The following is an 18369-nucleotide window of genomic DNA, read 5'->3' as shown; positions in this document are numbered from 1 at the left end:
AAGAAGAAACAACTGGAAAAGACATGAACGTAGATACCGCAGTGAGAGAAGGGTGGCATAGAGGTGAGCCATTCTAACTCTACTATCTAAGTATATCTGAAGGTCCATGCTGACAAAGAGATCCGCTGACCACCACCCCAAAAGTGAGTCTCCACTCCACTTCCTCACAATACAGCCTTGTATTCAGCTCTGTGAACAGAGCCCTGTGAAGGTGTCATTAAGAGATTGAATTTCAAATTTGCCACAGGTTGGTAACACACCCACTGACTGTGTATCAAAGAGCCTGGGCGACTTGCAACAGATTAACCCAATCGATCCCAATAGAGGCACTCCACTGTTTGCTGGAGAGTTTTAACTACAAGACACAGAGCAGTTCACTCTATTTATTCATAGTTTAAAAGAGTTTTACTCCTATGTTTCAATTCATTTAGCCTCATTAGTTTCTTAGCATCCTCTCATTTTGCTCTTACCAACTAACTACAACCTATAATTAAACAAAGAAGCAATTTCCCTTGCCAGCAGCTTCCTTCCCATTGGCTGAGGGAGTTGCGCTGCTAAAAATGGCCTAAGCATGTTGTAATGGCTGACAGGAGTGTGTGCACTGAAGCAAGACAGCTTAAAAACTACACAGACAGAATATGTAAGAACACTGACCTTCACACAAGGACGACTGCACAGGCTTCATGCTCAATAATGAGACACTTCAACACAGAAATACTACAGACAGAGACATTTCGCTGGATTGCACATGCACAAGTAAAACACAAGTACACTCACGTGCACTGATGCACTTATAGTTTATCTAAACTGCAAGACTTTGAAGACAACCAAACCCACCAGAGACCAAGTGAGATGGTTGTGACCATATTGGCACCTCATTTATTCCCTACCCACTCAATTGTTTAACAAAATAAAATTTAATTACATCCCCTTAAAAATCATCTTCCTCAGAGATATGCAGTTTACAGACTAATTCCTTTAGGAATTGTTTCTCTTTTCCGCATACACGAGGAAAAAAGTGCACATATACATTGGTGGGAGACAGCACCAACTGCATTGTGCCATAGCTTCTCATTGCTAAGAGGTGTTGCTACCGATACCAATCCACACTGAGCACAGCTATTAGAGGCTTAGTGAAGGGAGATGATTGTTTTGGCATAATGAGAACCATGACTGTTTCCATAAATGGATAATCCACAGACAGAAAGCTCATTGTGTGTCCACTGAATATGTTTGCGTGTATTTTGGCATTGCATAGAAAGTACTTCCCCATTATTTTTTATTAAACCAAATGGACTGTGACCTTTTTTCTACCAGTGTGTGCACAGCTGGACAGCTATAGCTTTCTGTCTGTACATAAAATTGCATTGAATCTAAGAACTGTTTCAGATTACTAAAGCTCCTTCAAGCACTATGTATTTTGGGCAATCTTTTTCCTCAAGCACATTTTGGTACAGAGCCAAGAATTAAACCACCATTTGAACCACAACTGCAAGAGGTTTGGAGCAATCCATTTTTGCATTTGCTATTCTATATATTAAAAGCCAAGTTGTTGTGGTTTAGCCCCTGTCTGTGCCCTTTTTTCATGTTCTTTGTGTTCTGCCCATGTTCCTTCTGTGGGTTTCTCTGTGTTCTGATCTCCGTCTGTGTCTGTCACTTGTGTGGTTTTCCTGTTTTTTGACACTCTGTCACATTTTTTTGAGTTCCATGTTTGTCTTCTACCCCCTGTTTTCTTAGTTTGGCACTTGATTGCATCCCTGCTAATGTGGGACACCCAAGCGTGATAGCGAGTGCCAAGGGCGCAATGCGTAACTAGTGGGGTTCAGGAGCATGCCCGGACCCACACAAACACAAATGCAGGACTAATGAGCGTCCCGCACACACTCATCTGGGATGTGGGACATGGGGGTAAATACCGGGACTGTCCCGGCCAATGAGGGACATTTGGCAGTGCTGTGATTATTTTATAGTTCTCTGTTCAGTTTGAGTATTAGTATGTTATGATTTAGTTTCCACTCACCCCTGTGTTTCTTTTGAGTTGTAAGTCACTTCCCGTGTGTGTTAGTTTCACGCATATGTTTTGCACCAGTCTCCCCATTTCCTCCCATGTTTGTCACACCTGACACTTGTTTGTTCATTTGTGTTCACTGTTTAAGCCTGCTTTGTTTCCTGTTTCACTTGCCAGTTTCTTCTCCTTGGTTTGTGTTGTGATTAATTGTAAGTACTTGGATCTTCTTTGTTAACCCTCTGCATTTAGAAGTGTGTCTGTTTCTCTCAATTATGCCTGTAATTCCTCTGTGTGTTTTGACATTGTTCCATCACTTTGTTAATCCAGTTTGTGACAAGCCAATCGGCACCAAGTGGTCAGACACAAATGCAGGATTCAGGTCTCAGGTTAACAGAGTCTAATGTCAGGGTTGCATGGGTCTGTACACAAAAAGGCAGTCCAAAAATAGTAACAGTAAACAAAGCATTAGGCAGAGATAGGATCCAAAAACAGGCAGACAGGTTGATACACCGTAATGCTAAACAGGAATGTGAAAACTCAGAAGACAAATGCTCAAAAGAGGCACAAGGCAAAACAATCTCGCAAGTGAGAAAAGAAAGAGTGGCTAATATAGAGGACTTGATCAGGAGGAAATGTACCACAGGTGTGTGAGGAAGGTTCCAGAAAGGGGGTGTGGCAAGCAGGAAGGGAGGACCAGAGGGAAATGGCTGACACCAAACACTCAACACCAGACAAGAGAAATCCATCCACAAAACCCCAGTGCAAAAATATTCACATACCATAAACAAGAGAAAAAACAACAAACAATAAACCCCACAGACCCAAATCATGACAATTTGTTTGTTACCACCCTCTGTCCGGGTTGTGGTTTGTGTCTGTTATCGGACTTGGGTTAGTATTTCACCATTAGTTTGGACAGTATTCATGTGTGCTTGGAAAATAAATCACCTATGTTTCCACCTTACATCCCATTTTGGTTACTGCCTGCATTTTTGGGTTTGTTTTGAACCTGCTATGGCAACACAAGTGGCCTCTGTGTACATGTATACATGCGTGAATGTGTGTCTATGGCTTCAATCATGGAGAAACTGGGGAGAGCTGACATTTGCCATTTGGTACGATTCTGTTTTTTGGGTCAAGGATAAATGCCACAAAAACAGAAAGTTGATAAGACTTTTTTTTTCATGATTTGAACTTTATTGACTTTCTGCAAAAAACAAATGCTGTAAAATATGCAATCAAAGGTGCAATGCACAGAGTGAGCATATGTGCAATGACAATAAACAGGACTAATATTTTTGGAGAAATTAGGGATATTAGCTAACAACAGTGAACAACAGATGTTGATAATTAAATTTTAGACTCACACACCATTCCAGCAGGAGGCAACTAATCATCTGTTTATTAAAAGCCAAGTGGCCTCTGTGTAAGTGTATGTGTGCTTGTGTGTGTGTGTGTGTGTGTGTGTGAGTATAACTTCGATCACGGACAAAATGGGGAGCAAACATCTCAACCAATCAGTGTCACCTGTCCTTTATTAGCAGGAGGTGGTCAAATCACAAGTCAGAATTTCAATACATCCACTTGGGAAATGATTCACAATATTAATACCAGCATTTTGGCATCAAAATTAATCCTATATCTTGAAAATAACCCCCCACCCCTTGAATGTAACAAAGTATAGTCTATTTTCAATTATCTGGCTATTCCGCTATGTGTAAAGTTTGTCCATGCTCTTCAAAAACTTTAAAAACATAAACCATTGTCAAAGGTTTTATTTCATTCACACTGTGTGAATAACAGAACTCAGGAGGAGGCCATGCTCTTCAAAAGCTTTAAAAACATAAACCATTGTCTTTGTGACTGTGGTCCCAGCTCTCTTCAGGTCATTGACCAGGTCCTCCTGTGTAGTTCTGAGCTTTCTCAGAATCATCCTTACCCCACAAAGTGAGATCTTGCATAGAATCCCAGACCGAGGGAGATTGACAGTCATCTTGTGTTTCTTCCACTTTCTAATAATTTTTTTTTTTTTTTTTTTTTTTTAGATTTTTTTATTTTACTTTTTTTTTTTTTTTAGATTATGTCTCTCACAGTGGACATGCACCTAAGATGAAAATTTCAGACCTCTCCACGATTTCTAAGTGGGAGAACTTGCAAAACTGCAGGGTGTTCAAATACTTATTTTCCTCACTGTAGTATATAATTAAAGTCTGTGTAGTTCTATGTAAAAGTTTGGGCACCCCTGATGATTATCATGATTTTCCGTTATAAATTATTGGTTGTTTGGATCAGCAATTTCAGTTAAATATATCATATAGCAGAAAACACAGTGATATTTGAGAAGTGAAATGAAGTTTATAGGATTTACAGAAAGTGTGCAATAATTCTTTAAACAAAATTACGCAGGCGCATAAATTTGGGTGCCCCAAGAGAAAAAAATACATCAATATTTAGTGGATCCTCCTTTTGCAGAAATAACGTCCTCTAAATGCTTCCTATAGCTTCCAATCAGAGTCTGGATTCTGGCTGAAGGTATTTTGGAGCATTCTTCTTTACAAAACATCTCCAGTTCAGTCAGGTTTGTTGGTTTCTGAGCATGGACAGCCTGCTTAAAAATCACACCACAGATTTTCAATAATATTCAGGTCTGGGGACTGAGATGGCCATTCCAGAACATTGTACTTGTTTCTCTGCATGAATGCCTTAGTAGATTTTGAGTAGTGTTTAGGATCATTGGGCCTCATGTATCAACGTTGCGTACGGCGATATTTGAGCGTATATGGGGTGTACGCCAAAACGGCTGCGCTACTTGGCATTTATCAATGTGGTCAATGTTGGCGTACGCTGCGCTGAAAATATACACCAGGTCGAGAGGTGGCGTAAATTATACACCAAAATGAACCAGCCCTGGAATCCACATAAAAGTGAAGATGATCAACATGATAAACAGTGCCATTATACAAATCAATGCATATGTTACATAAATAACACTTTCCTGATTATACACCATAATAATCAATACAAATCCCGCCTTTGGGGGATTGTTATGGAGCACGATCCGTGGCTACAGCGCTGACTGCAAAGACAGCGCTGCTCGCCTTTTTCTCCAGACTTCGAGCCTGGAGCCAGAGCAGCACTGAGCTTAACTTCATGTGGTGTGATCGTTTTAGACTATGAAATTGATAATAACAACTGTAGTTTCGTCATTCCCTTAATTCGCCCGTGCTGCAACCAGGTTTTGTCGTCTCCATTCGGTTGTCACAATAAAATAAATACAGAAATACATTTAAAAAATAAAGACATCTGACAGATTAGGCGTGTCTTATTAACTGAGCAAGCAAATATCCACGTCAAGAATTATTGACGTGAAAAGAGAATACAATGGTCCCTCGCTATAACGCCGTTCACCTGTCGTGGCCTCGGAGTCTCGCGGAGTATTTAGTCCAATTTTGCATGCCTTTTTTTTTTTTACAGTGTTCTGTGTTCTGCGTATCTGTTTATAAGAATCTTGTTGCCCAGAAGAGAAAAGAGCACCAACAACTACTCATAACTGTGTTTGTCACTCGGAAACAAACACCTGCTGCAGCCAGGTGTGAGTGGAAAAAGGCGCAGCGCCAGGACGCAGAGGCCCGATCTGTGAAATACTGGTGAGTCACTATTAATAATTTCTTATGTGTCTGACCTCGTTCGTTGATCGTTAAAATTAATTTGTTAGTTCTAAATGCCATCATAATTATTTATAGGAAAACATTCTATTTTTATTTCTCAAACAAATGTTTGGGCCTGAAAACAGTTTGCTATTATTTTCCTACTAAGGTTTGAACTTTGAGAGTGTTTACACACGAGAGAAAAGTGAGAAAATGTTCATGCCTGATTGAGAAAGTGTATAAACTGTGTAGTGAGGGGTTTTACAGCTTTGAAACGTCTATAATAATTGTAAAAAATAACACTGACTACGTCGCGGTTTCGCGTATTACGGGCTATTTTTTAGAACGTAACTCCAGCGATTAATGAGGGACCACTGTAACACTTTATTGATTATATACTACAAAACAGTTGATACGACGGCCACTTTTGACGCTCTATTGGCACGCGTCGTGATTGGTGGAGTTCTTTTTCATTGCCGTCTTCCCGGCTTCCATGTCGTAAAATGAGGGTGTGTCTGGGCGTGTTTATTATAATTATGATCGTTTCCACCCGCCGCTTTTATCAAGATCACGTCAGGCGTATGCCGGAAATGGGCAGGTGCGCACTGCTTGATACATGTCACGGCGACTTTGGTGTATTTCAAGTTTACGCCGTAAATTTACGCCACAAGTGTGCAACATTGATACATGAGGCCCATTGTCTTGTTGAAAGATCCAGCCCCGGTGCAACTTCAACTTTGTCACTGATTCATGAACCTGCCGATATTGACTGGAATCTGTGTGACCCTCAACTTTAACATGATTCCCAGTAGGTAGCAAGCATTTTTCTTGGAATGTTTTGTTCTTTTTCAGCCATGTATACTGCCCCTTGTTATGTCAAAATAACTCAATTTTAGTTTCATCAGTCCACAGCACCTTATTCCAAAATGAAGCTGGCTTGTCCAAATGTACCTTAGCATACCTCAAGCGACTCCATTTGCAGCATGTATGCATTACAGCATCATACAGCATCTCTTTGTGCAAAGTGTGCTGTACATTGAATGATGCACAGAGACACTATCTGCAGTAAGATCATGTTGTAGGTCTTTGGAGCAGGTCTGTGGGTTGACTATGACTGTTCTCACCATCCTGCCCTTCAGCTTATCTGAGATTTTTTCTTGGCCTGCCACTTCGGGGCTTAACTCGTAATGTGCCTGCGGTCTTCCATTTCCTCACTATGTTCCTCACAGTGGAAACTGACAGCAGAAATTTCTGAGATAGCTTTTTGTATCCTTCCCCTAATCCATGATGTTGAACAGTCTTTGTTTTCAGATCATTTGAGAGTTGTTTAGTGGCTTCCATGTTGCCACTCATTAAAAGAGATGCAAAGAAAGGAAACATTTGCAAATGACCACCTTAAATACCCTTTCTCATGATTGGATTCACCTGTGTAAGAGGTCAAGGGTCATTGAGCTTAGTAAACCAATTTTGTGTTCCAATAAATAGTGCTAAATGTATTCAAATCAATAAAATGACAAGGGTGCCCAAATTTATGCACATGCCTAATTTTGTTTAAATAATTATTGCACACTTTCTGTAAATACTAGAAACTTCATTTCACTTCTCAAATATCAGTGTGTTCATCTGCTATATGATATATTTAACTGAAATTCTGATCCAGACAACCAATGACTTATAAAGGAAAATCATGAACATTATCAGAGGTGCCCAAACCTTTGCATACAACTGTATGCAAAATGCATGTATGTATAAACTGTAAGTATAAATGCATGTATGTATAAACATTAAAATGGCAGACTATTTTATATATAAAGATTTTGTGGCATAATGGCATCCTACACAAAGAATAAGGCAGAATTCTCTCTGTATTGTAATAAAAGCTTTTCTTTTCCCTGTTTACATCACTGGACCAGCCAAGCATGCATATTTAGTGCATTCAAGGCCTTGCTCTTTACTCCTTCCCATGTTTGCAAAGATACAGTACTAAGTGACTGCCCACATAAAACTAAACATGGCTTTTTAGTTGGAGGAATTTCTGATTCCTGAATGCACAGAGACTAAAGGCTCCTTTGATCAAGAACATAGTGGGACTAGAACCAATATTGGTCTGGCTTTAGCCACATGGAGAGTCCTTTGAACCACTACAGAGCCATAACTTCACTCGTAACTGGTGTTACTACACCAAGGTGTAAAAGTGGGGAAAGGGGAGGGGTACTATGCCTGAAGGGAAGATGTTTTGGTGTGAGATGCTGGTGCTTTAATATGAAATTGAGTGGCAACAAATCATTTATAGGGTTTGTAACACCTGTCATCTGCTATGTGTGAAAAGCATTCAGTGGCAACCATGAGCGACCATGCATGTAAGATACTACATCAGCTGGTCCACCCTTGCAAATTCCTGAATGAATGGAAGTACTGAGTCCTGTTGCCTGCAGCACTTTTTGGGATAAGTAAATAACTGTTCAGTCTGTCCTCACCTGGATATTTGCTGTTGTGATCTCTGATGTGTTGCTATGGTGAACACTGGTGAAGATTAAACTTTTTGTGTATTTATGTAACAAAGCATGGATTATTACACATATTTAAGATGTATTATCAGCACTGTGACTTCACACTAGCACTTCTTCGGTTCAAACAAATTGATTTGTTTTCTCCCTTGGTGCATTAATCTGGTTCAAACAAATTGATTTGTTTTCTCCCTTGGTGCATAATCTCACTTGGGTACACACATAAACAAAGCCAGACCCATAAATGGAGGTGCATGGTCTTGATCTGGTGCCAAACAAATTCTTTGTTTGGGATGAGAATGTAAACCAAATCAATGGACCAAATAATTAAACCAAATGAGAATAGTTGATGTTATATGAGTATCAGACAGCAGAGCCAGGTTTACAATGACCAAGGGGTTGGTGGTTCAATTAACATTTACATGTTTCTAAACACCCTGGAGGAAACTGGACAAGAATAGACCCTGGGTGTATTACCTACCTATTTAATGAAATATGTAATGTTAAATATACTTTGAATTACATGGAAACTGCTCCTAACATTTTTTCTTTTTAGTCAAATTTTATGACACTTTTAATTGTCTGTACAGATTTTGCGTAAGTGTTGATGCAGTTACTCGAATATGTGACATCGCTCAATGTCTTGTGGGACACATCACCCAACCTAATTTCTATATTAGTCCTCATCTCCTTCATGTAACCTACATGAGGGTCCTTGGTTTGAATGTCTAATTCACTGTGGTGTGGCTGTGGCTCTCTATGGTGAAAGTTTAGAAACCATTTTCTTTTCTCTGAGGCTTTTCAAGTTCAAGCACCAATCCTCGTTTTTGAGTGGAGGACAAGGTATGTGTCATGTTTACAAATTCAATTCAGAGGGAACAAATTACAATCTGTGAAATGTCACACAATTTATATCATTACAAAAAAAAGTAGGCTTAAATTCACTGCAAATTTAAAAGAGAGAGAGAGAGAGAGAGAGAGAGAGAGACTTTGTCATTGTGATAAACAACGAAACCTCGTTGGTGACAACCAGTCAGTAGCAGCAATGATTAAATATAAAAAATAAAATAAATAAAAATAAAGCATAAGTGCAATAAGGTGCAAGAGACAACAATAGACATGCTATGTTATGTGTAAAATGAGATGTAACTGAACATTTTTTAACAAACACTGAAAAAAAATATTGGACATACAGTTAAACCATTGGGTGGGCAATCCAAATTTTTGAGCATTGGAGTGGAGACAGTTTGTTTTTTTTACAGTTTACAGTTGATAGCAGGCGGTACTGTGACATAGACAGCAGTATGTTAATGAGGATTTTGCTTGTGTTAATGGCCCTCCAAATTCACAAAAAATGTTAAAATATGGTTGACAATTTTTCAAAATTGTTTTGTGTGATGCTGGTTGATTGGTTTATTAAACCAGTACATAAAGCTCTATTATGGATTTCTGTATGTAAGACAATCACAGTTCCATCTATTGAAGAGACCCCACTTCACAATGAGAGAAATAAATAATGTTGCCATTGTCAGGAACAGCTATATTACAAATATGAAACGAAATCTCACCTGTGCCTGTGCGGCGCTATTATTCAGAGCTTTTCTGAGGCCTTGACTTAGACCCCGGCGTAGGTTTTGTCTCTGGATACTATCCAGCCTGTTTCTTCTGACATAGATGGAAACAACTGAGATAGAAAAGAAGGAGACAGAAAAGGAGAAACAAGGCTACAATAGACTCAATATACTGTATCTTGGAGCAATAAAACAACTTATTTTTCCATACACTACTATGAAAACAAGTGGCAGGTGGGCTGGATATTGTCCCACCAAGATGCTGAGTTACAATGATGAGGAACATGTCTGTTTTTGTGGGATATGTGAAAATAGTGGATATGTGAAATAATCATGCACTTTTTGCTACAAGCATGAAATTTTGCACAGTGATGCCTTTTCATACCCTAAAAACATATAGACATGGAGGCATTTGTAATCCATGTGTACTTAATTTCCTCAGTGTACTCAGACTTTATATGTGGAAACTGTTGTAGAAATACAATGAGTGATTTTAACACTTTTAATTTTCATCAGTATTCACAAACATGACAAGAACTTAAAAGTATGTACACTGTTTTTCTTATAATAGCACCTACAGGTTTACTTCTATGCATTTTTGTCTATATATCACGCAGTCATTCAAACACATATTTTAACTCCACTACATATTAAAGGGCATGACTAATTTGTAGTTTCAAAATACTTTGATACTGACTGAAACAAAGTTGTATTTGTCTATAAGCAATGTTTACAAGTTTAGATTTGTTAATTCACATTCATATGCTGCAAAACTATCATTAACACTTCCATTAAGGACACAGTTCTCTACTGTCCTGGGTGATACCATCATTGAATCCTGGTTTGTGCTAAAGTCAAGAGAGATCACTTTTACATGATCCACCACATTTGCAAAGGAAAGTACACCTCTAAGCAGCTTTGTAACATTTACAACGGCCTTTGCAGCCTTTGGTACATCCACATTTGAGTAATTCATGACAGGACTGTGATGACTCAGGAAGGGTTGTCCACTTTGGTTCCCATTTGCCTTCTGAGTTTATTTTCCATCCCCAGTGGCTTGGATCAGGAAGCTCTGGTGAAGCTAGGAATGTTTGCCCCCATGTGTGTCCTCACTGGTATACTGCCCTTCTCACATGCTCCCTGAGTGCTGCTGGGGTTGAAGGAATGTTTTCAATTCTAATCCAATTACATTTTTTCAGCGAATCTGATTGGTTAATCAGGCAAATAATATCTGTGGAACGGAACAAAATATTAGACCAGTCACTAAAGATGTATTACTCCGTGCCCTGGCCGGTGTTCTGACGAGATGTGATTACTGTTTAATGTCATTCCAGTCCTTCGCGTGCAACAGTGCATGCGTGCGCAACTGCGCCTGCGCAGTATTGTCAGGACGCAGAACTTTCGAGACACACAATTCGTCAGAACACCGCCTGCATGCTCTGCTAGCTGTTAGCGCTGTTAGCTCAGAGAGAAAGTCGTGTGCCACCACTGAAATGGGTGAATTTAAATGACTGTACGAAAGTATTGATGTGGATTCTGTTACAGAATTACCGTTTCACGTTTGATGGATTTTCACATTTGATGGATTACTGCACGCCCTGACCGCTGTTGGAGAGATGGCTCGCTGCTTCATGGTAACTTAGCCTACCCTCGGCGACCGAATTACCTACAGAAAAATAAACCGTGCAAACAATGGAATTGGATTAGAATGGGAATAACCTCCTTGTGTCTGATGATGTGTCAGACGTTCATGCTGTTATATACGGCCGAAAATATTGGTTTTATCGGCTCTACTAATGCTAAACATCGCTGATAAAACTGCCTTTTAAAGCCTATTTTCGACCGTATATCCCAAAATGAACATCCGACACATCATCAGACACAACAGGGTTATTGCCTAATTGACCGACTTCCCCTTGTGAAAGCTGCTGTCTTGCTCCATTCACCTCAGTCTACATAAGTATGACAGAACGGTCGATGCTTGCCATGTGACTCTCTGCAATGTCAGAAGGAGCACAAGAGAGAGCAAGGAAGCTGTTCGTTACTTCATCAAATGTTTGACAGGTTTGCCAAGCAGTTTTTTTTTACCAATTCCATTAAAGGTGGATACTGTGTCGCGGCTAGATATGCTGTGGAACACAGGCAGGGTTCTGTATCTCAAAGGCCCAAGTGCTGCAGCAATGTCATGTACAGCGGGTACCGGAAATGTTTTCCAGCTCCAAATGCCACCTATAACTCATTGATATTGAGCTGGCTGACAGCAGATATTGCCAATGCCACCACATCTGTGTCCACTGTCCTCAAAAGTGCACTGTTGCATCCTTGCTTTGTGGCATCCACCAGATGCAACAGCATCCTGGTGTCGGCTTCCTTGTGTTGACATGGTTGTAAACCTGTAGTGTCACACTCTTGTGGACAAAGGATGTTCTCTCCAATGGTTGAGATGACTTGTTTGTCACTTTCAATAGTGATTGTCAGCTCAGACAGATACATGAACGGCTCTGTCTTGTTTTCATCTATACAAACTCTTGCCATTTTCTTGGAATTATAGTGTCGGCTTCTACCCGTCTTCTCACTCCTTTATCATGTCTCCCTCTGGCTGTTGCCTTCATGGAATCTGCATGGTACTGATCCCACACAACATCAAGTCTTTTTGTAGCTTGTTTTAGATGCTTCTGAAGATAAGGCAGAAATATGTCATCATGACCATATGCTGCAAATGTTTTGGCTGTGTTTGGTTTGAGCATGTTCACTATTACAGCCCCATTGAGAATGGTGACATCAACTGTTGGCCTCTCATCAGTAGAGTCTGCTAGATCCTCCAAGCACTGAAGGAGGCTGGATTTTTGCAGACATCCTGAGGCTTCCCAAATGTGAGAGTGATGGGGAGAAGGGCTGATTCTCGTGTTTGAAGAAATCTTCAAGATTTCCATCCCTTGTCTGGCATGAGATATATAGTCTTGAAAACAAATTGCAGTCACTTTGTAAACTGGCAATCTGCATCTTTGACTTGGATGGTTGCTTTGCACATGGGCATGACATCAGTGGCAATTTGCTTCACTTGATAGGATCACAAAGGGGCACAGTCCTCTCCACAACTCTGTCTTTTACAAATGCTTGAGATTGATCCTGTCTAATCTTCTTCATTCCCACTGTGCACGTTACAGATTGATCTGTTTGTTTTTGCTCAGTAAGACAAGAAGATCATCACTGTGCTCTAAGAATGGCTGACCATGGTCCTCCATAACCTGCGCTCGAGCATGCACATCTTATGCAGCCTGCTGTCCTCTCTTATTTTCATGGTGATCTGGTGGATGATTCTGTGCACAGGATGATTACTGCCCCACATCTGTTTGAAACTCTTGAACAGGCCTGGCAATTTCTCGGCCTCCCACTGTCCATCTTCGGAGTGTAGTTGGATTTTGGATTATGCTGACTGCACCGCCTTCACCCTTCAATGAAGCATTGTTCTGCTCATGGGCTTGGTCTGAAAAGGCATGTACAGTTTTGTTCACCACAAAGTGTCCCTTTTCAAACTCTGCTGTTACATGTGGATGTGTCTTGTGCAGAGTTGCCATATCTCTGACGTGGATAGATGGAATATATGAAAATGACATAATTACAGTTGCCATTTAAAGTTTATCAAAACCCGAAGAGAGTAAAGCTTTGAAAGTGGGTCCATTGTATTCCTTGACCTCAAAAATGTATATTTAGACACCAAGATTGTTATTCTACCTATTCTAGAAGCAAATATCTAAGAAATCAAATAACATCAGAGGCCATGTTGAAAAAACTGCCCCAAACCTGTTTACGTCAATTTTTTTTAAATGCCTCCATGTCTCTATCTTTTTGGAGTGTTGTGTTGCATCACTGTGCAAAAATTTCATGCTTGTAGCAAAAAGTGCATGATTCCACCCAAAATTGTTACATATCTGTTGGACTATATTTAGTCTGATCATTAAAACCATCTGGGGCTAAATAGCTAAAAAAAAAAAAAAAAATATATATATATATATATATATATATATATATATATATATATATATATATATATATATATATATATATATATATGAAAAGTACAGGGCAAACATAAAACACAGCAGTTAAATGTTATTCCTGGCTACTGAATATGCTAAAATGTCATTAGAGGTGTCAGGAAACATGTAGTGTCTTTCTGCCGAGGCACACGTGTGCACATTTACCTCAGTAAATGAAAAGCAAATTTTTCAAAGACTAATTCGAAAGGCAGCAGTTATTTTCTTCTTTTTTTTTTTTTTTACCACCAATGACACATTTACTATTTTAGCCAACAAAATCGTGAAGCCTATTTTCAAATTCTAGACTGCAAATTTAGATTATTTTGAAAGTACAGCATTTGAATTTGAAGCCTGAATATAATTATTTGAACAAAATATAGTGAGGAACATCACAGTGAACTTGTGGTTCATCATCTACTCCAGATGAGGTACTGTACCCATCATGTGAATAAGCTTCCAATTACTATGCACAGGTGAGACATAACTAAAAAAAACATAACAATGCTAAAATACCCTCAGCTGTATGAACATTGTGTTCTTTATAATTTGCATTTGTTTTATTAATTATTAAGATCCTATTGTCTTATGTACAATTTGTACATGTTCATTAAAATCATCAGCTCTTTAAAGAACTCCAAATGTAGGGACATCTTTCAGCTCGATATCATGTTTATTAAGAAACTCCAAACCACGTTAGTGCCACCAATTACTCAATCAATTTATCAAAAAAACATAATGTTTTCCAAGTGTTTGGAAGCAAGCCATCGTCACTCCTATCTTTAAATCTGGTGACCGTCATTAAGTGAGTAATTTCAGACCAATAAGTATACTTCCTGTGCTTTTGAAAGTTGCTGAGAAGGTTGTAATTAAACAACTGACTACATATCTCGCAGATAGTAAATGTTGTTTGCATCCATTGCAGTTTGGCTATAGACCCAATCACTCCACTGAAACAGATGATTTACATCTGATCGAGCAGATAAAATTTAAACAAGACGCGGGGGGGTTACCATATTTTTAGATTTGCTACAGTAAATCATAATGTTCTTATCTCAAAACTTTAAAATTTTAATATTTCATCAGAAACGCTGCAATGGATGGGTTCTTATTCATCTGATAGGATGCAATGTGTTAAAGTTATTGATGTTTTTTCTGATAACATTAAGTGTACAATGGGTGTGCCACAAGGTTCTATTTTGGGCCCCCTCCTATTTAGTCTTTATATTAATGATCTGCCACAGGTGTGTCAGGGCATGGATCTACAAAAGTATGCCAATGATACTGTTTTATACACACATGCAAAAACTGCTGAACTAGCAGCTAGGAAGCTGACAGCTGCTATGGAAAGGATCACAGAGTGGCTTGACCAGCCTTGTCTCAGCCTTAACATAAGACAAAAGGTATGTTCTTTTCTAAAATCAACCAGTTTGCGAATGATGTCGTTATAAAAGCTGAGAGGATTGACGTTGTGAGGGAGTTTAAATATCTTGGAGTAGTAACTGATTCAAATCTGAATTTTAAGTCACATGTGAAAAAATTTACCAAAACCATCAGATATAATTTGATACATTTTAGACATATTAGAGCCTGTCTCTCAATGGATGCTGAAAAGACCTTCATGCACGCTATGATCCTTTCTCATATTGTATCACATGCAGGCTGGAGAAACAACTATTAAACCACTGGAATCTCCGTATAAACAACAACACGTGTGGTATAACAAACCACACGTGAAGCGGACCAATCTCCGTCCTCTCGCTCGCTGCTCCCATCACACAGACTCACGCCACTTGAAATTGTCTCTCCTCAATACCCGCTCTCTCACAAACAAGGGTCTCATCTTAAATGAATTCATCACGGACAATAAACTGGATTTCCTCTGTTTAACTGAAACTTGCCACAAACCCCTGGACTACTTTTCTCTAAATATAGCCACACCCCTGGATTCACCTACATTGAAAACCCCCATTCTGAAGGGCGGGGCAGAGGCACGGCAGTTATTTTCAACAAGGACATTAAAGTCACTCCCATATCATTCCCAATTTTTTATTCTTTTGACCATATTGCTTTTAAATTCTCTGGTCCCTCACCTTTGGTCACTGTTGTAATTTACCATCCCCCAAAGCACAACCCCTCCTTTCTCTCAGAACTCACTGACCTCCTGACCCAAATAAGTGCCATCTCACCATTCATCTTTCTGCTTGGTGACTTTAACTTTCATGTCGACAATGTCAATTCCAAACCTGCCACTGAATTCTTGGACCTTCTCAACTGCTTCAACATCTCTCAACTAGTAAACTTTCCCACTCATTCTCAAGGCCATATCCTGGACCTAGTATGTTCTGCCGGTGTCACAATCCATAACCTTGCAAGCCATAACCTGCACATTTCAGATCATTCTTATGTTTTTATCTTTTTTTTCTTGGTTGTAAAGCGTCTTTGAGTGTCCATAAAAGCACTATACAAATAAAATGTATTATTATTATTATAAACAGCAGGGGTGGTGGCCAAGTGGTTAATGCGCTTGGTTTCAGTTCGGAAGGTTCTGGGTTCAAATCCCACCCCTGCCACATTTCTCCATGTAATGTGGAGTTGCGTCAGGAAGGGCATCCGGCATAAAACCTGTGCCAAATCAACATGCAGATCCACCTTGGATTTGCTGTGGCGACCCCGAGTGCAAACAAGGGAGCAGCCGAAGGGACTTACTTACATTATTATTATAAACAAACCTCAAAAACTCTAGATAAAAAAATCTATGCAATATCACCACTGCAGGATTCTAGAAAAGCTTCATCTTTTTGAGAATTATAAACTGTTTTCTAACTTGTGTCTTACATTTAAGATTTTAAATGGCTTGGCTCCTTCCCCATTATGTCAATTTGTTAATATTTGTCCGAAGCAGTCTATAAGATATACCAGAATATCTTCAATAAGAGACTGTTCTGTGCCTTTCCGTCGTACTGCTTTTGGTCAGTCAGCTTTCTCTGTGAAAGCAATGACTCAGTGGAACGCTCTCCCTGACAACATCAAGAACTCTGATTCTATTGGAAGCTTCAAGAACAAACTGAAAAATTTACTGAAAGTCACTCAGTTCTGTAACCACTGATTTTTAGAAATATTTAAAATATGACTGTGTGAATGTGTTTGTGTGTATATGTCTGCAGCTTTGAGCTGATGTTTTTGTGATGTTTTATTATTAATGTTTTAATTGTGACCTGACAAGGGACTGCAGATGTAAATTAGCTTTAAGCTAACTCTGGTACAATGCATCAAATGGAAACATTTATGTTCTTTATTGTACATGGTCCCTTTACAAATAAACAAATAAAAGAAAGAAGAAAGAAAGAATGACTAAAGCCCCTCTATCAATCAATCAAAAAACAATATTTACATTTTAACGGCATCAGCAGGAGGCTTTGCGTGTGTGTTTACATGAGCATTTGACAAGAGTGGAAGTTGTGCAAGTCAAGGAATATTTGTAGATCACCCTATGTGCATTTGCAGGTATAGAGGGTTTTCAATCACGTGACCAATTTGCTGCAGGACAGGTGCTGTCTCCATTCTGGATTACAAGGAGGCTGGCGGGTGATAGAAAAATGGAGAGAATGTATGGTTATTACGATGCTTTAAATCCTCGAGAGCTATTTATCGTGATAGATGTGTAGCAGTTGGTTCAGTGGATCCGTATCTTATACCAGATAGTCAATTTAGTGGTGATGTAACGAACTGGCCAACAGTGTCACACTGTGATATTGTGAACTAGGAAGCTGCCAACCACGTCAGCTTCGCCGGCCTCCTGCAGAGCATCACAGCGGAGCTCTGAAAGCGGAGGTCGTCTTGAAGTCCTGAGCGATTTCTCTCACCAGGCGCTAGAAGTGCAGCTTGCAGATCAGCAGCTCAGTGCTCGAGGACCACAATGTAAATAAGCGTCCATATTGGAAACATTCTTGTGTTATCCTCGGCAGTATTTTTATGTATTCTTATATAATTTTATTGCCGAATAAAATAAAATAAAATTCTGGTAGCAGTGGATTTCTGTTAGCGGCGGATCTCTCTCAGCGCCACGGTGCCATGAGACTTCTTCACACCAACGTTGAAGCTTCTGCAATTGGTCACCAAATGCACGTAGCGTATCACAGCGGCCACCGCGTCATAATCCAGAATGGGCGCGGGACACAAAATGATATGACCGATACGTCACATGACAACCCTCTATTAATGAGACAAACATAACTCCATAGGAAGTTAGCTATGCTAACATCTGCTAAATGTCTTATAATTCACTCCAGAGGTGTTACTAGGCTCCAAAAACAGTGTTTTCAGTTTCTGAAGTATTTTTTTTCTTGCTAGCTTTTTACATAATATATGACAAAGAGGTTATGTTTACACAAATGAATGAGTTTGCAGCTAGCTACCAGCCTGTGACAATACCACGCTAACATCCGTTAAATGTTTTGTAAATCTTTCCAGAGGTATTATCAGGTTACAAAAATAGTGTTTTCAGTTTAAAAGTGTTTAAAACTTAAAACCTATTTTTATTCCCTTTCTTATGAATAGTTTTTTTTTATTTTTTTTTATCTGTTTTATTCTTTTACT

The 18369-nt window shown here is 39.3% G+C and overlaps 1 protein-coding gene across 1 annotated transcript in view; it reads right to left on the bottom strand.

The window, feature by feature from the left end:
* kiaa1549lb (KIAA1549-like b) overlaps positions 1–18369 on the bottom strand; it is a 290305-nt gene that overhangs the window by 137911 nt on the left and 134025 nt on the right. The window contains exon 4 of the mRNA XM_034188840.1: positions 9731–9846. Coding sequence (XP_034044731.1) covers positions 9731–9846 — 116 coding nt within the window. The remainder of the gene's footprint in view (positions 1–9730; positions 9847–18369) is intronic.

This window comes from Thalassophryne amazonica, chromosome 2 (assembly GCF_902500255.1).
Source record: "Thalassophryne amazonica chromosome 2, fThaAma1.1, whole genome shotgun sequence".
Classification (NCBI taxonomy): Eukaryota; Metazoa; Chordata; class Actinopteri; order Batrachoidiformes; family Batrachoididae; genus Thalassophryne; species Thalassophryne amazonica.
Note: the sequence above shows the minus strand (reverse complement) of the source record. Positions and strands in the feature narration are given on the sequence as shown.